This window comes from Plutella xylostella, chromosome 4 (genome assembly GCF_932276165.1).
Source record: "Plutella xylostella chromosome 4, ilPluXylo3.1, whole genome shotgun sequence".
Taxonomy (NCBI): Eukaryota; Metazoa; Arthropoda; class Insecta; order Lepidoptera; family Plutellidae; genus Plutella; species Plutella xylostella.
In genome coordinates, this window is record NC_063984.1 from 2,469,205 (window position 1) to 2,492,543 (window position 23,339).

At 39.6% G+C, this 23,339-nt stretch overlaps 2 protein-coding genes across 6 annotated transcripts; one reads left to right on the forward strand and one right to left on the reverse strand.

Annotated features, from left to right (window-relative positions):
• The first annotated feature begins 1,784 nt into the window (after positions 1–1,784).
• LOC105390200 (protein abrupt) lies at positions 1,785–20,357 on the forward strand. 5 transcript variants are annotated; one of them, XM_048628183.1, is made up of 14 exons: positions 1,785–1,884; positions 2,737–3,043; positions 6,502–6,665; positions 7,203–7,318; positions 8,421–8,559; positions 8,931–9,094; positions 9,503–9,632; positions 10,906–11,065; positions 11,271–11,315; positions 14,490–14,631; positions 14,964–15,101; positions 15,503–15,699; positions 15,921–16,100; positions 16,203–20,357. In XM_048628183.1, the coding sequence occupies exons 2-14, from the start codon at positions 3,028–3,030 to the stop codon at positions 16,601–16,603; spliced, it is 1,992 nt and encodes a 663-aa protein (XP_048484140.1). In that variant the 5' UTR covers positions 1,785–1,884; positions 2,737–3,027; the 3' UTR covers positions 16,604–20,357. The 5 variants fall into 5 exon arrangements, with proteins under 5 accessions (XP_048484140.1, XP_048484115.1, XP_048484138.1 ...); XM_048628158.1 differs by lacking the exons at positions 14,490–14,631; positions 14,964–15,101; positions 15,503–15,699; positions 15,921–16,100; positions 16,203–20,357 and adding an exon at positions 11,985–12,587 and having other exon boundaries at positions 9,482–9,632; XM_048628181.1 differs by lacking the exons at positions 14,490–14,631; positions 14,964–15,101; positions 15,503–15,699; positions 15,921–16,100; positions 16,203–20,357 and adding an exon at positions 11,985–12,587.
• Positions 19,920–23,119, reverse strand: LOC105393879 (mitochondrial fission 1 protein). Its single transcript, XM_038120883.2, has 5 exons — positions 22,922–23,119; positions 22,734–22,847; positions 22,253–22,423; positions 21,068–21,201; positions 19,920–20,357 (listed from the first exon to the last, which is right to left on the reverse strand). The coding sequence occupies exons 1-4, from the start codon at positions 22,964–22,966 to the stop codon at positions 21,082–21,084; spliced, it is 450 nt and encodes a 149-aa protein (XP_037976811.1). The 5' UTR covers positions 22,967–23,119; the 3' UTR covers positions 19,920–20,357; positions 21,068–21,081.
• Positions 23,120–23,339: the final 220 nt, after the last annotated feature.

Sequence of the window (23,339 nt, forward strand, 5' to 3'; positions counted from 1 at the left end):
ACCTATTGTATTGCCTCTATCTTGTTTTGTTTCGTTTGTTTGCGTTTTTTTTTTCTTCCATCATTCGCGGGCAAAGAAAGTGCCGTGGAAATGTGTTGTCGCATTTCCTCCCAAACTATGAGATTGATGGCGGAAATATCTATACTCTAAATTTAATGCATACTTACTTCGGTTTAAAAGCTTTTCAATCAGTTTCTTAACACTAATTTCATTAAAATTCCATTGAAATCTGGTTTGTAGAAAATTTACTTTGCTTTCACTAAATAAGAAAACATTTTAAGTGTCGTTGAGTGCCCCATAAAATGATTCGTGAACTGTTTCGGACACTTACTAAGAATAAAAAAGCTCTCACCCGAACTGTAGGATTAGAATACTTAGTACTTAACATAACCAAACCTTTATGGATAAACCAACCAAACCATGACCCAGCGTGGTGGGAAATGGGCAATGGTTAGACCATAGGAGTAGTAGGCTATATTTTATCTTGAAAATCCCATGGAAAACCTATATTTTACGTATATAGGAGGGGAAGCTGATGGGAAGAAGCTAAAACTCAACGAAACAGGATGACCATCATTCATAGCATTTGGTTTTATTCACTTTATTTTCAGTCGTGTTATTCATAGTAGTTATGTTATAGTTAACGTAGTAACTATGCAATCTGTCACGCCGATATCTAACCTCTCCCAATATACGAAAATTTCATTGGAAAGGGTTAGGTAAGCATTGCAGAATGGGCCGGTGTTTTGATCAGTAGTTAACTACCATTGGTCAAAGTCACTTGCGGCAAACGAATTTTGCTGATTATTTACTAATGGGTGCTTTTTATAACAATGCGCAATGGTTGAGTTAACTACGGATCAAAAAACCGGCCTTTAACTTAAGGATATTGTCACCGAGTGCGACTGCGATATCGCTTTGATCTGAAACAGAGATTATAACTAACTTAAACTAAGTTCCTAATAAGGTAATTTACAAATCTAAGTCTAGTGAGACTTCATGTTTATTTATTTATTTATATTGTCCGCTCGCATCTCAATCGCAACAAAAAGCTCGACCACGATATCGCTTAGATCAAAAAGCTTATAAAAGCTTTTAATTAAGGTACAGTCACACATAACAAATTCATTAAAGATTCCACTGTGGACAATGTGTAGACTGGAGATATAATATATTATGTATGTAGCTATATAGATACATATTAAATGTGGAACTGAAGAGGAGGGGAGGGATCTTCGCCCGAAATATTCAAGGTCGCGTGTTAATGTATGCGGAAAATACCTATCAGTTCATTCATGGAATATGTATTTTCGTGAATGAAATTTACTGACGTCCATCAATTTGTAGATATGCGTAAATTGCTACGGGTATTCTGAATAAATACACTACTAATATATAACTTTAATTAGTTTTGACTGCAATCAGGTTAAATTAGAATAGTGCATTTATACAGTGCTCATTAAAATGCTTAGGGGATTCAGTCTTTCTCCCCTTACTTCTTTAATTAGATACTGATTGGAAAAAAGTATCTACTAGAAAAATCTGCTAAGAAAAGCAGCCCTAACGCCGAGCTGCCAAAACTTTCCTACTTGAACGACCTCTTCAAAATTCCCTTACAGCAGTATAAATTCAAACGAATGAATATAGAGATTCTGAACGGCATCCAACTAGGCTTCTATCGAGTGTCTGAAGCGTCAAGAACGCGAATCTGCAAGCGTGCAGAGCGAGCGAGGTCCGGCGGTGGGGGCGGGGGCGTGATGCACCGCCGCCCCGCCGCCCCCGCGCCGCCCCGCTACACCCCCACGCTGTTTATTCTCGTTCCATCGCGGGCGGCGCGCGACAGTCGAACGCGTGACGCGCACCAACACGGACGTCCCGCGTCAGGTGAATAAACAAACGCGCGCCGGACACTGGCTGAAACGGGCGGTGCATTACACTACCGGACCGGAAAATAAACGATTTCGGAAAAAAAAACGGTACAGAAATGAGTGATTTTTTAAATAGTTTGAGATGGTGTGAGGAGCAATGGTGTCGCGGAAAATGCATTTCCCGGCGAGTGCAAGGCGCAGGCGGGCGCGGCGGGGCGGGGGGGTGCAGCGATGATGGACATCGTATTGATTTCTATCTGCCCGCTTCTCCCGCCCGCCCGAGGTGCAGGGCGGCATCGATCGCTGCACCGGCCCTTCATTAACACCCTGTAATACCGATATTACTATTTGATCAATGTAATTACGCTCGTCAGTATTCGTGCAGTGGTTTTGTGTTAATTAAAGTGGTGATTGATATTTAATTAATTTTAAATTTGCGTCACGTGGACGTGTATTTAAAAGGTTTGTTTGTGCGTAGAATTTATTCGGTTTGTACTCGACACATTAATTATTTTTGGAGTAATTGACAATTAATTGAACGTTGTTCTCGTTATCGCATTTTATAGTTGTGTAATCTTTTGGGTCAAGAAATAATTATACTTGAATAAGTGTCTCGATTAATTGGAATTTACATTAACACTAATAATAAAATTGAATTATTATTTAAAAAGTATCTTCACCGCCGCTGATTTCAACATAAATTCGCCAAGCTCTTAACACCATCTCAAATCACAATAACAATTTAAAAAAACAACATCACACCGTAAAAATAAGAGAACAGATGATGTCACCGCCCGCCGTAGCCGTATCCGACATCCTCCACTATTTCCATCGTCCGTACTCGTGCTAACTATAAAAACTCTTTCAGGTCACAAAAACACCAATAAAGAAACAAAACGCAATAATTCTAAACAATATCAAGCTTTAAACTATAAATAGAGGAAAAAATACAGACTTAAATGTTGTATTTTTTAAAATAAGAATAAGAAGTGGGATCGTCGGTTTTTAGAGGCGTGGAGAAGAGGAGTTTTGTTTTTAAAAGGAGCAAAAAGGCGGAAAAGTGGCGGAAGTGGCGCGACTGGAATGCGCTAGGGCGGAAACCTTCAGCGCGCGCGCCGAGCCGCCAGCGCCCCCGGAGCAGGCCCCCGACCACGCCGCCATGGCCAGCGAGGCTGGTGAGTACACTATGTTTTTTAATTAGATAATCATAATAATGTAAAAAAATATTTTGGTTTTTTTTTGTAAAAAAATATTTTTTTGTGAAATTGTATAATTTATATTGGTATGTTAATTATGACGAGAATATAAGAGTAGACTTTCTAGTCTAATTTAAAATGAAAAAAAGACTTAATTTTTGTATTTAGCTGTAGTTACGCTATATACGCTACGACTTATACATAAAAACAGAATTCCTGCAAGTATACCAAAAATGAAACATTGCAAAATTAAATGTAAACTATGTACTCGTATAACGCAGACAATCTTTTAAAACAGCAGTTATAAGACGGTCCGCAGACAACATATACAACCTCCCGTCTGCAACCACACACGCGAGTTGTATTTGAATACAGAAATCAATTCCGCCCGACATCCGAACCCCGACAGAGCTATCAAAAGCAGACTGCAAAAAAATAAAAAAAACACTTCATTTTTCCGCGTCAACGCAACTGTTTACCAACAACGCTATATGTGCGTACAACTCATGTCCACCCGTCATACGTGGGTACGTGGGTTCGTTGATACCGCCCCCTCCCCCTATAAGGACCCTCCAGGATTCGCCCCCTACCCCCCCGGCAGACGCTACAGTGAGACGAACTTTCCGAACGCAAATTAGCTTTCTTCCAGCCATTCGAGGGGGGTCGATTGTGGAAAAATGTCTCAAGTCATCGAATAGGGGGATAACGCATTTTATAATTGCGTCGTTGTTTGAAAATCTCTCACATTGTGAGACAAAAAATTGTTACCGGACAGTACTTTTCTGTTTTTTTCGCCGTAGCTACTTTTCTCTTTATTTAGATTAACTATAATATGTAGATAGAGTATATTATTTTAAGATGAATTTAATTGATTTTGGCACTTTATGAGCTTTACAAAGCCTTACACATTTAACTTGCGATCCCAATGTGCGTTGACCTTTACTTGGCGCCTGTATTCACTCATACCCAGTGTTATAAAGAGAAGAAGGGGAGCCCGAAGGCTGCATATGAAATCAAACACGGCCCGCCCGCTGCAGCACAGATCGATACACACAGACCAGACACAAGTGTCTGAGCCCAGGGGTACTGCTTACTTTATGTGTGTACGGAAAAACATGTCTATGAACAGTAGAATATAGATTGAATAGGTATCTGAACGGCCACCGTACGCAGTATACATATTAAAATTTGTTGTTACTGATGATGATGTTTTGGAAGAGAAAGGGTAAGGGTTGGGTAGGCCAAGGGAGGCATTAGGTATGTACTAGCTACATACACTTTAAACGAAAAACATAGAGAGAATAGAAGTGTTTATACTAAGTATATAGAAATAGTAAATTCAATTAATTATTACTTCTGAGTATGAATGTTAATTCTGTAAGTATGCTTAGTATTGAATAGTGTGTATTTGGCCCAGTTTCTCAGTTAAGTAAATGTATCTAGTATAAACTAAGTCCAACCAATTAAACTCTAATAGGTAGTAACTCAATGTTAAAAAGAAACAATTACCCGCGTAAGTAGACTTGCCAGTACAGATAAAAAAGTAGGTAGGTATATTATTTCTCATTGAGATTTTCTTACGCATAACAAACTATGAATGAATTCAGACAAGATAACACCTAGACTCGTCTGGAGCTGATAAATCTAAAACTGTTTAGTCACAATAATATGTACGCTAAGAATACGACGTTCTAAATTTAAATAGCGAGATCATATCTGCAATTTTAGACTGTATCTAACTAAAATTTCTGTTGTTTACCGACAATTTTTGTCACGATGCCATTTTGTTTTACTAAACTACTTACTATTTTTAAAATGTATTTATTTACAAACATCCACTTTATATTTTAAATCATAATAATATCGCCATAACTTTCTAATAAATTCCTATATTTTCCCCGAATCTTGAGAAAGGCAGTTTTATGAATGCACTAGACTCATCGATAATCGAAATGTCGAATTTTTGCAACTTTGTCTTGCAATATGCCACGCCTAGATCAAATTTCAATATGAAATCATAAAAAATTCCGAGCAATATTGTAGGTGATAATGATTTATAATGCCAATTCACTAATAATACCTCTCGGAATGTATAAAAAACCGTAATCGCTAATTAAATATTTAAAATAGGAAACGTGTAATTCCAAATTCTCAGAATCGGATTTGATAGATATTGGTAGGATCCAAATGCAAGATTATCCCTGAATTAATAAGTTTCATTATACCTAGGTGTGATGGGTACTTAATCAATGCCTAGGTACTTGAGGGGTATACCAAGTGGTAATAAGTATTTAATGAAGGGAACAAGTGTCAAAACGATTTGCAAACTAAGTACCTAACTACAATTTAATAATCACAAATAGATGATGAAAATTGACCTTTTTAAGATCTGTCGAGAAGTGAATGACCTGGGTTGCCGACTTATGCAAAGCTCTAGCCCAGAGTGTCCAGCCATACATTATGTATGGAGCTACTTACATATCCCTCGAATGTAAAGAAATTTGAAATTTAAATAACACTTTCCGCGAAGTTTTACTTACTTAGTTACTGAGATTTTGCGAACCATTGTAAAAATACTTATGCGTGTTTAGAAAATAAGGTAGATTAGGAACTTCTTTACGTGTACCTAGATATCAAATACAAACAACACATAATAATGCAGACAACATATGCCATTTTGCAATCTAATTGCCATGCAAATTTTATGCAAGGTTCGGCAAAAACAAGAGGTTAACAAAAACAAATCGTCTGCGCACCGTTTTTGATACAATATTATAAATTGCTTTGCAATCTTCATTGCAATTATTTAATTTTCGGTCGATTTCATACAAAGTTGATTTGCTATTTTTGGTAAATTATCGGTTCAACAACAACTTGGTATAGGACTAAAAATATTCATATACCAGGTCATTTAGCCATGTTTCAAAAAACAAGAGACTGCTACTAACTACACTTTAACGTAAGATTTTTGAGAGTTCATAAATGATCCAGGCCATTAGGGATATTGTAAACCTACCTAACACAATATGACATGCTTATGTTATGTACCTATGTGCCAATTCCATTGATCAATTAAAAAAGACGCTACCCATCCTTGACATTTTGCCGCTAAATAATGGTCAATCTAGGTGTAATAAATCGTCTGCATCTGGCAATATTTGCTTCTTTATTCTACATACACCTAAATTAATGATTTACCTTGAGGCTATTTGTTATAATATTTTTCATAGTACCTTATACAAGTATTGACAGATTCACTTGGTATTCTACACCTTAAACACAATCTGTACTACCACAACTAACTTTAAACACTGTTTAACATGTTTTTAAAACCAAATTTGACAGATTTTATAGGCGTTTGACAGCGCTAAACACCTTGTTAAATACTGTCTCAGTTTTGTGGTAATGCCCAATGTAATGAAGCGTTGTCTAACCAGGTGTATGGTGCGCAGGCGCCGGCGCGGGCGGCGAGCAGCAGTACTCGCTGCGCTGGAACGACTTCCACTCGGCGATGGTGTCGTCGTTCCGCCGGCTGCGGGATGAGGAGGACTTCGTGGATGTCACGCTGGCCTGCGCGGGCGCAACGTTCAGCGCGCACAAGGTGAGTTTGAGCTGGGATAGTATGGTGAAGTAGATTTGACAACAAAAAATTTAAAAAAAACATATTTAAGAAGAAATAAGTGTTAAATTCATTTCAAATAAAATAAAACCTATGTAATTTTTTGCACTCTTAAAGACACCAGGTTGAAAAAGTGGGGAAGTAGCCCTTCTCAGCAAACTAGGCAAATCTAATGAAACTGGCTTCAAAAGTCACTGAAAATAAAGAAACAACTTAATTTTGAGACCAATTCACGATTTACTGCCAGTTTCAGAACTCTATCTATCGATAGCTGACAATTAGGGCCTGTTCCACAATGTCTGGTTAGTGGCTACCTGTCGGATAAAATACATGCTGTCACTCTCTGTCATTATTTTTTAGACAGTGACAGTATGTATTTTATCCGACAGGTAGCCACTAACCAGACATTGTGGAACAGGCCCTTACTATCATACACTGGCAGTTACTGAGAAGCGCCACAAACCACCACCAGCCATAGGCTCGACTGTTCATTTAGTAACCTCCTACCGTGTGCCTCAGGTGGTGCTATCAGCCTGCAGCCCGTACTTCCGACGGCTGCTGAAGGCCAACCCCTGCCAGCACCCCATCGTCATACTGCGAGACGTACACGACAAGGACATGGAGAGTCTACTCAGGTTAGTTCCGCTGTTTCAGAAATATACAAGAAAAAAAATCGCTAACGGTTTCACACGAATGAGTTAGTTACATTTTTTAACAATATTTGTTTATAAAAAACTATGCCAGAACAACAAATAGATAAAAAACCGATAGGTATACTTACATTAAAGTGTTGGTACCTACAACTACGTAAAACTATGGTGTAACACTAACACAACCACTAACTAGAATGGAGTTAAACGGAATAGTCTATATAGTAATCAATGCACAATTGTAACCTTTTAGTTTCGTTTCGTCTACTAGCCTAGAGGCCTAGTGCTAAAGCCTGCCACTATAAATAGTTGCCCTCGACTCCTCGACCGTATTGGGCCGTCTGACATTTACCCGCGAGCCTTCCGCGAGCCTGCCCCATATCTCGTTTTAACCCTCTTGAAATAAAGATAGCATCTTCTAGGGAAGGTCTTTACCCAGTTGTAGGAAATAGTTAAAAGTATATACCTACATATAGGTAATAGAGTAAAGGCTATACATTGGTACTACTATATCTACTTAGTCATGCAAAGTAGATTTTAATTCATATTAACGCAACGCATCAATTTACAACGCAGATATCAATTTACATGACGAAAAGGGTGTTTAGTTATTTATGAGATCTATCTATCAATGGCAATCTGAATTTCTTTACCGTACGTACAATAAAGTCACTTTGGACAATGATAAATGCTAATTAACAGATACAGGACATCCACATTTGCTCCCGTTTAGATAGAAAATTATGTACCTATTTTTATATGCATAAAAGCCAAGGGAATTCTCATCCAATAAATTCCGTATCACTAATGAAATGACATGTTCCTCATTTCAGTTGCCACAAAAACATGAGTCCCCCTTCTTACAACTTTACATAACTTCTTCTGCTTCTTAGCATCTCGGTGATAAAGACTACAGATGGACTAGGCGTTTATCACCACATAATTATAACCACTCAAAGTTGTCAGTCGCGGACTGCCATCGATTTGTTATACGGAACCTTAGATACGTCCCTGTGTTATCCAGTATCCAGGGACGTATCCAGGGTTCCTTTGCCCCTCAAACAACACTGACCCCCCGCCCCCACAGGTTCATGTACCAGGGCGAGGTGCACATCGGGCAGGAGCAGCTCAAGGAGTTCCTCCGCGCGGCGCAGCTGCTGCAGGTGCGCGGGCTCACGGACGTGCCGCCGCCCGGGCCCGTGCCGCTCGAGCAGAAGGCTTCTCCGGTGAGTACTGATACCCTAGTTTTTATTGAAAGACAATAATTTACATACATGTATGGATTTTTCCCATGATGCGCCACAATATTCCCTTGGCGTTTTTTATCCAACAATAACAACCATATCAGATAGATATTTGGGGCTAGATGGGATCTCACGCTACGGTTCTCCACACGAGAACTCCTCTACCAAATGACTGTAGAGCTAAACGGTATCTTAAATAGCCAATAATTGTGGTCGTCTTAACAATATCATATCCATATAAGACTAACAAGTAGCTACCCAAAACGTTATACGCCTTCAGATTACGGTCTAACCACCGTGATCAAAATTACCGTGCTAAATAAACATCCAACAACATCTCTCTCCGCCCCCAGCAATCAGCGTCATCGTGGACAGAGACGGGCAGCGGCGTGTCTCGCGAGGGGGCGCAGCCGCGCGAGGGGCGGCGGCCGCGGCGCCCCGAGGAGGGGGTGTCCAACACGCCGCCCCCCAAGCGCGCGCGCAGTTCGGACCTGTACCAGGCGCAGATGAAGACCAGGTAAGGGTCGTGTGCTGCATGCTTTGAGAGATAATTAACATTGTTGTTTTGAAACTTGGGGTGCATATCTATGATGAGATATGAGCTATGTTAGGAAAAATGGGCGTATAAGTCCAAATGGGAGGCAATAGTATAAAGTTACTGTAGTTATTATGTGATTTACTTGTGCACAACTTACTTGACAGAAGTCTTCCTCTATTAACACTGGGGGATATATATGTAGCGTATATCAATCGATGGGGCTAATCTTGAAGGTAGAAATCTAAACAACCTAACCAAAAACTACATTACTAGCTAACCTGCATTTTTAAATCAACCTTTTAACAGTTTGAAATCTAACCTTAACCTTCAACATTAGCTCCAATATTGACGCTCGGTGCCCTAAAGGCAAGTCCCCTACTCCTACAGGACGGAGCAGATCCTGGCGGCGCAGGGCGGGAGCCCCGAGCGGCTGGGCACCAACGGGCACGAACTGGCCATGCTGAGTCAGGCCCTGGACAACGCACAGAACGCGCACCTCTCCGTGTCGAATAACTTAGTGAGTATGATCATTGTGATTGCCTTTTGTTTTTTAGTGTGTTGTTTGCGCTTGAAAAGTGGTTTGAATGTTGGGGTGTAAAGTGGTGGGAGGATTATGATTATAATACGCAAGACAGCAGAGCGATGTTGCAATCAAAATATAAGTAATGTAGGTAATAATGGACAAAAGATGCCTCATACCTACCTAATGATGTCTAAAAAATAATGTCGGCCAAAACTGGATTCGATTTGTACTTAATTATGTAATGAAGGTGAAACCTCGGCGGCCGATGAATATAATTAAGGATCGCATGAGATTGTAATCTTTTAATTTCAACTATTAATATCGAAGTCCAACTATGTCCTATTCCATCCATCACGTTAACGATCCAACACTACTTATATTCGGGTACATATTGGCACTAATGATGCTTAGACCATTAGAATATCCTAATTTCTTAATCAAGATGATATCGCAAATCAGCGTCTAATGGACACACAGCTAGTCATCGGGGACGGTATTCTAAATGTTATAAATTGGCAAATGTTCGATAACCCGTGGGCAGGCGAGCCCATTAATTCCGAGGTGTGAATGTAAATCGCCCTCATTATCATTTCGCGAATGTTCCCCGCTGAACTGCGGTGGGGTCACTCTATATGACGAAAAACTAAGTTTCAGAGCGCTGCTGCGCTAGCCACAACTCTATCTCGTTGTGTTAAAGGTGACAATTGCACGACAGCTCTCGTTCGGTCGTTTTTCGTCAGTATAGAGTAACCCCCCCGATACGGAGCGATCCGACATTATGGTCAATAGAATCGTTTCGTGTCCGTTACCTATTCGATCCGGTTCTTTACAAGGATACGTTTAAATTATGGTTCATCTAAAAATATTAATGGAGAATATGTGCACGCATCAATTGCGAAATTTATAGATTTTAAAGTCGTCTCCAAATTGTATATTGCTGTAGTATGTGTAGGTATGTGGTTGTTAGAAAATAAATTCCACATCCATATATCTCATAACGATCCTCATCCCAATGATTGAAAAAGTTAGCTAACAAGCAGTTCCACGTATAACCGCAGAGTCTAGAACTCTTTACCCGCTGTACCTAAAGAATTTACCACTACCCCAATAATAATTACCCTCAAATTCATAGACCGTATGGTAAAACTATAGAATTAGGATAAAAATGACTTTGAAACACACTACATATTTTAAAGTATCAAAAATTTCTATGACTTCGGGGGTTACTCTCGCAATTCCATGACTCATCACCTCATCACCCCCACAGTCGGGCGACGGCGAGGACTCCTCATCAGACGCGGGCGCCAGCGACATGGAGGGCGAGACGCGAGCCAAGCAGGAGCCAATCGACTACGACGACCCCGCCATGCTGGCCAATAGCAACGGAGCTTTGCCGCACAACTTCCCCGGACTGCTTAATCTGACAGGTGATTTGATGATTCTTTCCTGTGACTTGTCATTGTGTTGTGTATGCTGTAGGCGAAAGTTCTTTGTGTGATATCGAAAATAGTATATTCTAACTATTGCAAGTGTAACGGTCCTCGCTGCATTTCGGAATATGTGACAAGGGCATCATATAATACTTTTTGATTTATTGATGGCGTTGTAAGTTAATTCTATTATATTTTCCAGGCTTCGCAACACTGCCCGGACCGTCCGGAATACCAGACAATTTCGGTAAGCATAACATTTTTACTTCCTAAATAACACGACTCGATCATACCTTGAAACGATAACAACACAAATCGATTAGAAACATCCAGAATTAATTGCGATGAAATATTTTAATGGTATCTTACTCGATAAAACAATGAAGCCAATTGAATATTTAATTAACGGGGCATAATCGAGTCGTGTAGTGCATGCCAGTTGACACTAACTACTAACCTCGTCATGTCTATGCGCTTAATTACCCGATCACTTATGAGACAAGCCCCTGCACCCACATACCGAGTCGAAAGGCAACAATGGAAGTTAGTCGCGTAGAGGAGAGTCGCGGGTAGCGCGGTACTGAAGCAGTTCCGTCTGCCCCAGGAGCGTCCTGGCCCGGCGGGGGGGCGGCGAGCGGCGGGGGCGCGGGCGGCGGGGGCGGCAAGCCCGCGTGCCCGGCGTGCGGCAAGCTGTACAGCAACAACAGCAACCTCAAGCAGCACATCGCCAACGTGCACGCGGCGCGCTCGCTGGCGCACGCCTGCGCGCTGTGCGGCAAGGCCTTCAAGACGCGCCAGTACATGCAGATCCACATGAACTCCATCCACGGCGTGAAGCAGCGGCGCGCGCCCCCCGCCCCCCCCGACTCCCCGCGGTGCGCGTAGTGTGTTGTCTAATGCCGCCTCTGTGTTGCAGGGGCGGCCCTGGCGGGCGCGGGCGGGCCGGGCGCGGGCGGCTACCGGCCGCAGTGTCCGCTGTGCGGCCGCGTGTACTCGTCCACGTCCAACCTGCGCCAGCACATGCTCAACGTGCACTCGCAGACGGACCGCGACCAGTGGTTCCCGTGCGCGCACTGCGGCAAGCGCTGCAAGACCAAGCACTACCTCATCAACCACCAGCTGCAGGCGCACGGCATCCGCCAGCGCCAGAACTCTTAGAGACGGCGCCCGGCGCCCCCGGCGCCCCCCGCCGCGCCCGCGCCGCAAGCCGCCTGGTGGTGACCAGGGACGGACACCGAGGAACGGAACCCCATTCCATATTGCATTAAATATAACGTCATATTTTTAGAGAGTTTATTGCCGCGAGTGTAGAGGTGCGCAGGGGCGGGACGCGGGGGGCGCCGGCGGGGGCCGCGGGGGCGCAGGCCTGGCTCCGGACGAGCGATATACTTTGATAAAGGCTGTGAAACGGAACCGCACTTGGGGCTATTTGTAACCGATTACGTAAATAACGATCTCAAAACGATGCATTTTCGCCGTCATTTGTTTGATATAACCCGATATAAAGTGTATCTATGTATATGAATATATCGACTGAAAATTATTTTTGTAGTAGTATTAGACTGATATTGTTTAAGTATATGATATACATAGTGTAAGCGCATATAATATGTGATGATTGGTGCCATTGATAGTTTACGAAGTGGAACTGCGAAACATCTGTTTAATTTGTACATTCTGTGACTTCCATTGTTGCTCTGGCTCGATTTTGTTTAAGGCCTAATTAAGTACTGTAATATCATAACCCTAAGTTCTTGTATACGTATTGCCTAGTCTTCTCAGAAACCCTGTTCTCCCGTTGAGTGTATAGTTCATAAAATATGTATTTTTCGACCATAGTTAAGACAATACGAAATAGTTGAAACGAATGCCTTTATAAACGCAATAGTTACGAATATGTTGAACAAAAACTTCCAAACGATAGAATCTTCCATAGTTCAGTAATGGGTGGGTGTTGTTACGGTAATAATATGAAGTAATAGATCGAGTGATAACGCTTCTGTTCTGACGTAAATACTTATAAGAAACACCATTATAAAGACTACATTAGGCACGTAGCTTGCGAAATTGATCTAAAATTAGAAAAGCCAAAATTTTCATAATATTCTAATGCCTAAAAGCTAAGGATCATTTTCGCATGCAACGTTAATAGGTATTATGAAAGTAAAAAGTTATTGTATTAAAGGATTTTAAAATATAAATATGTTAGGTTCTGACACGCACTGTGACAAGAGCACAAAGCAAAACATATCTAGTCAGTGTAGAGGGGAAATTTATTACATTTCAACTTAATTTTATTGGAAAAAGACAGAAATAGACCCTGATGCACATTGTATTAAAAATATAATTTAAGAAGTTTTATCGCATGGTTCTTATATTTATGTTTTCGTGACCCATCATGAATATTTTTTAAATGAAACAAAAATATCTAGAAACATTGTTTTATACCAATATCCAAAGAATACTGTGCAATAAAATTATAAGTATCTATATAATATTTAAGTATGTCCGCATTATGAAAATGTGCATCAAATTAGAGTCGAGAAAAGTTAAATAGAGATCTCAAATGAGGAGAAATGTTGGTAAAAATTAGCGTGTAGTGGAAATTGTTCCTGTTGCCTCTGAGGCATAATCTCGTATATCTTATGTACATTTACTAGAAGAATAGATTTAAGTGAAAAAATATATAAACGGGCTCCTGGGCTAGCAGTGGATCATTTATTATTTCCAAAAATGCTAAATTTCATGAAAAATGTAGTCGCGCAGAAGGTAGCCAATTGTGGCAGTAAAATTATGAATTACTTGTGTAAATATTATTACAGGGAAAATTGTTCTTCCACTTTAGTCTAGGAGCCTTAGATTTTAGACAGATATAAATATACTCTTTCTCTCTCTTAACACGATTGCTACAAGTGAAATCAATATAGAAAATGTTCTTATTTTTATAGAAAACGGAATTATGTTAGGTGTGTTAGTCGATGCAATAGATAACGTGCCTATTAATTGTTTCAATAGCAATTACAATTAAGAGAGAATGTCTGTCTTGACTTGTCACAGGAAAAGCCCCTTACAGACCCTATACACCGCCTTTATGTACTTAATGCAATCTAGGGAAGTCACAAGGGTTTTTTTCCTGTACAAGCGAACACTGTTTCAATGTGAAGTAAACGATTCTAGTTGCGAGTGTATTAGTGATATGAATATATACGTAATAATTTAATTTTTACCCGAAGAAAAGTGTCTGCTTATATAATACGTATACATACAATAAAACTACCAAGTAGATCGACTCCGTGTTTTGACTTTAACTGCACCTTAACTTTCCAAAATGCAAAGGTAAGACGTCTCCAAACCGCTTGAAACTAACAATCAACTTTTAACCTTAAAGACTAGGGGGCTAAAACTGAGTATTCTTCAACAGGAGGTTCGAGGAGGACTCAAGATCTGCTTCGAGTGCGCGCAACCGATCCTCGACCTTGTCCCAAGTGCGGTAAGATCTACCGCTCAGCGCACACGCTCAGGACGCATCTTGAGGACAAACACACTGTCTGCCCGGGATACAGGTTAGTCATAGAATTATTCACAAGTATACGTAATTACGTATATATAGCTGTACAAATATATAGACCCAAAGATATGAAAATAGTCCATAGTCCAATATAGTTAACTTGCTAATCTGTGTGCTGCTTCAGAATCACATTTTTTCCACATGAAAATACTACATAGTAAACTATCGAGGAGGATCAGCCCTCTAGCTTACGAAAAACGATGTTTCAGAACGCTAACCACGACTGCATTGTTGTATTAAACAACATTCAATATTTTTGTCAAGCTACAGTAACCTTCCAGTCGTCAACCACGACAACCCATAACAAACATTTGTGTCCACCCCCAGATGCGTACTCTGCGGCACGGTGGCCAAGTCCCGCAATTCTCTGCACTCGCACATGTCGCGGCAGCACCGGGGCATCTCCACCAAGGATCTACCCGTGCTGCAGATGCCCACCAAGTTCAACCCCGAGCTGGCCAGCCAGTGAGTATACTTGTTGAGTGATGGTGGGGGAATAATAGAGCGGGTTGTAAACCCTGAACTGTGATGAGATATTGCTGTGAGTAGAAATAGGTAGACGACCCATCACGTCCCCACTGCTGGGGCACGGGTCTCCTTCCAATGAAGGAAGGGGTAAATAATTCTTCATTAGGGCAGTGTTTAGACGCTCAAGTATGTTTGTCTGCATCACCTGGACTTAATTTCCGGCCTCCCACATTCTTATGTATCAGTACATAACCAGGCTATCGCCACCATATCTCATCCAATACATCTTCTACAACATCGATTCATCATCAAAGCAAACAAGAATGAAGTAAAATAGCAATCACAAATGCTGTCTCCTTCCAACAGCCACATATTTAACAACTACAATTTCCCACCAGGTTACTAGCAAAAGCAGGAGTGAAGGTGTCTCCGGAACAGCTCCGAGCGCGCGCGTCGCCCACCGGCCCGCGGCGCTCGGACATCAAGCTGGACGCCAAGTCAGCAGCCTCAGAGAGCAGCTCAGTCTGTGGAGACAATGATAATGACGACCTGAGCCAGTCGCGGTACCAGGACAGCATACCTGTGTCGCCGCCTCGTGAGTATTTTGTGATTTATTAAGTATATTAGTATGAGTGATGATGTGAATCAGATAGCTTTGTACGAAAGGTCAAAGGTCAAAAGCTAGAGGCATGAATTCGGCCAATAAGCCAAAAAATAAATGTTTGAAACCATGCCTCAAATTAGCCTTGGTCCTATAGCTAGTGTAGGGAAGACGATTAAAGACAACATACTCAACAACCTTCCCTTCTTCTGCAGACATAAACAGCCTAGCCAACACGACCATCACCAAGGTGCCGGCAGTGCGGGCAGTCACGGCCAAGACCATGGAGCTGCCGCCGGGCCTGGGGCTGAAGCACGACGACTACCCGCCCGGCTTCGGCGGCGGGTCCGCCATCCTGGACACCTACCTGCAGTACATCGGTGAGAACGTCTTCGGTGAGTTTGTGTGGAAACTCCCGTATCATGACAAAGCTTTTCCATTTTGGTTTTTACATTTGGATTGCCAACTTTGTAGTAACAAGCCCGATTGATTTGCAGGAATGAACGCAGCAAAACTGGCCCAAATGAACGCTTTACACATGGACAGAAAAACGTACGACGAGCCGTCCCCACAGATGGGCTCCCTCCCGCCGCCGCCAACCACCCTCGCACACCAACACTTCCTCAAGCAGATGCAGAGGAACTACCCGGACGGACGCAAGCCTGACATCATGAGGGACGCCGACGAGCCGCTCGACCTCGGCAAAGAGAGACAGAGGGGCGACAGCATCAGCGAGATAGACGGAGACAAAAACCAGGACACCATGAATGATAAAGACAGGGATTACTACAGCAAAGACACCTTTAACGACAGGAATCGGCTGACCTCGGAGAACGACCATGAGAACAGCGGTCAGGAAGAAGGCGATTATACAGATGATGAGCAGAAGAACTCATGAAACGAATCCATCTTCGATTACCTGTAAGCTGTAGCCGTGAGTAGTTCGTGTTGTCAGAAGTATCCCTAAAACACAGAAGCTGTTTAATAATATTTAGAGGGAATGTATCGCTTTAGTGTCGCCGCGTATACACGTTTGATAGGACAATATTTTTGTTGATGGTTTTTCAAAAGGTGCTTGAGTGTTATGTTTTGTGGTGAGCTGAGAATCGTTTTGCGGTTAAAGTATCGGTTTTATTGTTGACCCGTGGAATGTCGCCGGTGCCATTTCCGATTATTTTGTATAATAGTAGTTTAAGAGTCGCGCCGTAGCGCTGGATGTAGGTGGATATACGGAGTAGCCATAACACATGAATAAGTTAACAAAACATTTCAAATTGAACCCTAAAATGGGTTATTCAGGATTGTTTTACAACCTATAAACCAACCTTTTACTGGGTGTTGTTTCAGGTTATTTTTATAACCAATTACTGGTATAAATGTTTGTTTCGACTCCAGTTTTCCTGGGTTCGACTCTAGTTTCGAATCGACCCTGAAACAGACATTTCTACCCCCAGCCGGATATACACACTTAGTGGGATCTTCAGTTTGTACCCGATGTGATATCACAAAGCCATTACACATTATGCCATATTAGTATATTATTATAACCTCACGTAGTTTGTAAAGATTGCCACGCGACAAGTTTTTTTTTTCGTAGGGTAATGATAAAACTAGTGAGTAGTATTTTTGTATTGTTGTATCAGGTCCCTGTCACATAATGTAGGGCACCTAAATCCGGTTTCTCTACACTCTGGTTTCTACAAGACGAACGATATTGCGCTATGTAAAATTCAAAGTGTAGAGCGGCCATAACATAGTTATTCCATCCAACTACCTCAAGATTCGGGCCAATCACGGCGTCATTGTATGAAAAAAAATCCACACAAATTGTGAAATTCCATCCATCTACCTCACTTCAATAGATTTTATTTAATATTTTATAAAATTTATAGATATAATAACTGTTGTTTTATGCATTTTCAGATTGCATTTATATATATAGAGTATATTGTGTAGGTAAATATATGCCAGTCATTAGGTGATTGTTAGATCTGCCAGTAGATGTATGGTCTACCTTTTTCGTTCGTTGTAATAGATTGCGCACTCAGTAGAGACAAGTAGACTGTGACACGAGCGTAGCGAGCAATGGATGTATCGTACGAGCGATGGATGAGTGAGCACATCATTTTTTCAAACCCTTTGTATACGAACAAATATAACAGAGCTTAAAATGTAACTGTTGAAAATTATACTTATATAAATACCATGTGCAAAAATGTATCTTAATATTTAAATGACTGTTACAAAGTGAATTCATACTGCCTTGAGACTGAATGCTATCCAGGGAGACGCAGTCATTGCTTATGAACCTTAAAGTTCAAATATGAATCTATAAGTACTTAAGTCACAAATTGCATTGTATATAAATCGGACGTGATATGTAAAGTACATACAAAATAGTAACAAAAAGCAATAATAAAGTATACCTTGACGTTGCCTTCGATTGTAAATATTTGGGTAGAGATTGGTCGATGGTTCGCCGATTGCGAGCGAGACAGCGGTCGCCTAGAGCGAGGCAGTGGCGGGATGATGTTGTAACGGAGTAGGCTCGTTACTTAAATAACAAATACTGTGATTACAATCTCATGTTAGCCTTCAATACTTATACATATTTTCTAGAGTACAATGTTATAATTATTTAGAAATAATAAGAGTATTTTTAAGTGAGTCACAAAAATATTTACTTCCCTGAACTTAGAGTACACGTTATTTAAGAGTTTAGAGCAATAGGTGAAGCATTTAATCTTTATATGAGTTTTATGTGAGATACTTGTATAATTTTGTTGATATGTCCTCCCGATAGCATTCTCTGAATGCAGCCCTGTGTTTGTTAATACATCAGCCAATCACAGGCGATTAGATATCTATTCCGCGTTTCCGATTGGCTGTTGTAACTAGAGCATACACTGGGCCGTATTCATTTGTTCCAGGGATGACAGTACAAATTTACTCATATTCAAAGTTGTTACTGTGTGCTGAGGGCCTCTCAACAAAATTGTAATACTAATAGTGTTAGCTACGGGTTGGTACAGAATATGTTTCGTTTAGTGTGTGGTGAGATTTAGTTTGCGGTTGTAACCTCGTTGAAGTTAGCAGTGTTGCCATAGTATGTAATAATTTGAGTGTACATAAATAAGTTTTATAATAATTGTTTAGAACCCTGAATGCTTACTTACCCGTTTAGGGAGGACAAATTAATGAGAATTACTATATTCTAACTTTTTAATGACTTAGATGATAATAATAATGTTCATTAAATAATGGCACAGAAACACTTAGACATCACAGACCCGATAGTATACTAGTTACCAGAATGTGATTACAAGATATATATTTTTTGCAACAGAATAATGTACTTTTAGATTTCCATCACAAGAAGCCAACAATATACACAATATTTACCAGTGAAATAAATAAATATATAATGTACGACTGTAAGTCATCGATTACGTTCTTTGTTTTATATGAAACATACATTTTAGTTACCTTTGAACTTAGAAAGTTCTCTAATGTTTTTTTTCTTTATAATTATAGTGTAATTTACCTCATTAGCATGAGTATTCATGTAAAACTTTGATTAGTTTGTCTCAGTACATTGTTTTAAGCCGTGTGGACGGTGAATTTGAGTTGTTAGCGACTCAATAGCGTTTTCTGTAGATTACTTTATGTAACTTACGTCCCGATTTTGTCCTTAATCATAAAATAATTCGCATTTAATACATTTAAAAAAACGAAACTGATAAAGGACAAGTCGAGGTTAGCACAAACAAGTTAATATTTCAAACAAGTTATGTGTGTAATGTTAGTTGATTATACTTACCACCGTTTGTAATAAAGGTTGATTTTGACTGATGTAACTTCTTATTTAGTGTGGGCCTTTGTTACGTTTTCTGAATTGTTAAATTATTGTATTAACGTTTATGTTTAGGGATCATTCCGGGCCGCCGCCGCGTGACGTGGCCGACTTCACTCGTATTTATTTAATTCGGTACCTAACGGAGCCTTCTCATCAACATTAGATTAGGTGTACGCCGCTTCACACATTATTATATACCTACAAGAATAATAAAAATAATTGTTTGAAATAACCTCGTTTTATTTTCTCCAAAGTATCTTATTTATCTATAATTAAATTATATACTATATTAAAAATATGTATGTTCAAGAGGTATATTAGTAGCGTTTGGTGTTAATAGCAATTGAGTACAGATATATCTATTTCAATCGAAAAAAAATATTTATTTCATGGAATTGTTTAACAAAATCATTAATTATATCATCACATGCCCTTAAATCTATTAAATAAGTGCCTAGATTTCATAGGAAATTAAATAAACTACACATATACAATATAATTTTAAATTATGCTTACATAGAATAGCTAGACTAATATTTTTTGGCTGAAGTAACTAATCTAAACTAAACAGTGTCCAAAAAGCAACTGCATTTTTAAGTTCGCATTTATTACATTCTATCAACCAGGGAGTGTTTGTACAAAAAACATTTAGTATATTATTATTATTATCTAAAGCTGTGTTTTATATAGTGAATTTGTGGTGTTTTTTCTAAATATAATTCGGGAGAACACCTATTAATCCTTTTTCTCCTTCCGCTTGTTGAGAAGATAATGAATACCAACCAGGGAATTCATTCTGTAACAATAATTTACTTTTATAATTATTAACTTAACTATGTCTTATTTATCTAAATAAACGGAAGCGTATTTAAGGACTTCATTTATAGTTCCAAATTAATTAATTAGCTGTAAATTTTATAAATGGAAAGCTCTTTTATAAATCGTTCAAGTAAATTATTGTAATTAATAACGGCCAAATAAGGTCGGAAGGTTTTTGTAAAATCAAATAACGATTTTAATCACCGTATAAAATCGTAAAATTGGAAGTTCGATTTTGAATGTTACGTATTGTAGCCGCCCTATAAAGATCCAATCCGCTCTTGACCGCCAATATTGTCCAATATTTATTTGCATAAATATAATATGCTAAAACGCATAGAACGTTGGTCCACCGCACGCCGTCACGAGAACGTGATATTGGTACATAATTTTTACTTAGCCGCGTGTCCACCGCACATCCGTCACGTCACCGTCAATGAAGTCATATCAAACGAACCTCTGTTAACGTTGCGTATCGTCAACTGTCACTGTCAAAATATAAGACAAATTTGTTAGTTCCAAAAGAGATTATGTTGGCGCAGTTCTTTTTCCATATGTTCGTGTAGTATCGTACAACGCTAGCGTATTGCCACGTTAGCCTGGGGTAGAGGCTCTGAAATAATCTCGTCCTTCTGACGTGATGGCTTGCGGTGGACAAACGAGCATACAAAATCCAGAGCTACTCACACAAAGGCCCAATGCTATTTCTTGCTGGCCAGAGCTATGCCGAGTCCGACCAGCCCGCCCAGCGCCAGCACCGCGCCGCCCGCCACCGCCATGCCGATGAGGCCCTCCTTCTCCATGCGCTTGTTGATCTGACGCTGGAATTACGAGACAAAAGGTTTTAAGTAAAGTTAGACACAAACACACAAATGCACTGACACATAAAACTTATCTTTTTGCATTGGGTTTTAAATTTAAATATGCCATTTTATATCAGGACATTCAAAAACTTTAAAATTTATGGTACTGGATTCCAACAAGGGTACATTCCATATTTAGCATATTACGGTACTGATATCGATTGCAATTTAACATTGATATTGCTGATGGGGTATATATATATACCTATGAATGATACCAAAAGTGTCTTAAGTAAAGTAAAAAAAAAAAAAAAAATCTATTAAATTTACTTTATAAAGTACAGCATTCAGACCCTAAAATATATTTCAGTTCAGCTAACACAGCATGCAAAGACTTTTCCTTGACGTAGCATTCGTAAGCTGTAGATATAATTTGATGTGGTAGGTTGCTAACCCTATCACTGATTATAAACAGGATATCACCCAAATGTTATCAGTTTGAAGATTACAATATTTATATGCTTCTACACTAACTTCAATGAGTATGTTCACACAAACTACTGATAATGATTATGATGTAACTGACATTGACCGATTCTCACTAAAACAATGACTAATAATTAATCTGATAAATAAATAACTACACATGGTAGGACAGTAGTTAAAATTTGATAGTACATCTCCTTATCATGATGGTGACTAACACAAAAGCAATACTAGGGTTTGTCATTGTGGTGAAAGGATTGGCCAATCAGATGAGAATAGTGGCTCAGGGTGCACCAAACAGGAATGGATCATATGTCAATCGAAGAGAATCCTTAATATGTGCACATATTAAGGATTCCCCATGTAGATAGTTTCCAAATCTGACTTTTCAGCTTTTGAGACATCTGCAGCACAGAGTAGTACATGACGCACCAAAGAAGACATTACAAAAATCTTGCATCACTCTCGAAGCTCTGCTATGTCTTGATCTTGATTCTTGAGTCCCATACTAGGTATTAAAGCTTTTTTTATTTTAAGTACATACTTAAATGTGACTACTAGGATAAATAATCTTATTGCTCACCTCTAAAGCCAGGACCTGTTGGTTGGCTGGCTCTATCTCCAGGAATGCCTTCACATAGTGTAGAGCCTTGTTGTACTCTTTGATCCGAGCATTGCCGATCGAGAGGTAGAACAAGTAGTCTCTTTTACCTTCAGAGTGGGAGTTGAATAACTCTTTCAGAAGGAGGATACCCTGAAATGTTATTTATGTTTCATTAACATTTCATCTTAAAAGTGCAATCCTATACATATACTTAGTGTATTCCATTTTACAATGTGTATGTGGGCTAAGGCGCATAATGTAAATCGTAGTTTCGCTCTACTATTTATAATTTGTTGGTATTTAATCAATAAGTTACACAACAAATTAAAATAAAGTCAACAAAGAAATAATCATCGCCGAAAAACCAGTCCATTGATAAAATGAAAAATAAAGTTATAAATTTGCAAATCATAAAGTGACAAAAAATAAATATGAGGTAATGGTAAATAGTGAGTCAGACCTTTCTTATATCTGTCGGATATTTGCTCCGGACGAGGCACCAGGCGTACTCGAACTGCGCCTTGTGAGTCACCTTCCCCTGGTGCAGCTGCTCGTGGAACACTTTCTCGAACTTCTAAACAATAAACACGAACAATCAGATAACAAAGCACGAAATGACTTGAGAAACTATTGAACACGAAAACGTACCTGCAAATCTTCCGACGAAACTACTTCATCCAGTACATCCTCCATTGTGAGTTTGTAGACGGAACTATAAAAGTACGAATTTACAATTAGCAGAAAAATTGTTTCTTTACGTTATAAGAATGATTATCATTTTATTTTCTTTTTGCGATCATGTAAAAAGGGAAATTTACGATTTGACAATAGGAAAAATGACAACAACAAACGTCAAATCGTATTATGACATTTCAGAAAATGTTGCCATAATAGAAATAAGTCAAGACATTGCGTTTTTTGACATTCGAAATCCTTGCAAAGAAAAACCAACTTTACTCACCAGACATAAGCGAACGTCAAAAATTCTGTCTCGTCTACTAAGCAAATGTGGTCTCGTCAAAATCTTTGGTCTCGTACCTCATACAATACAAGGACTTTGTATGTC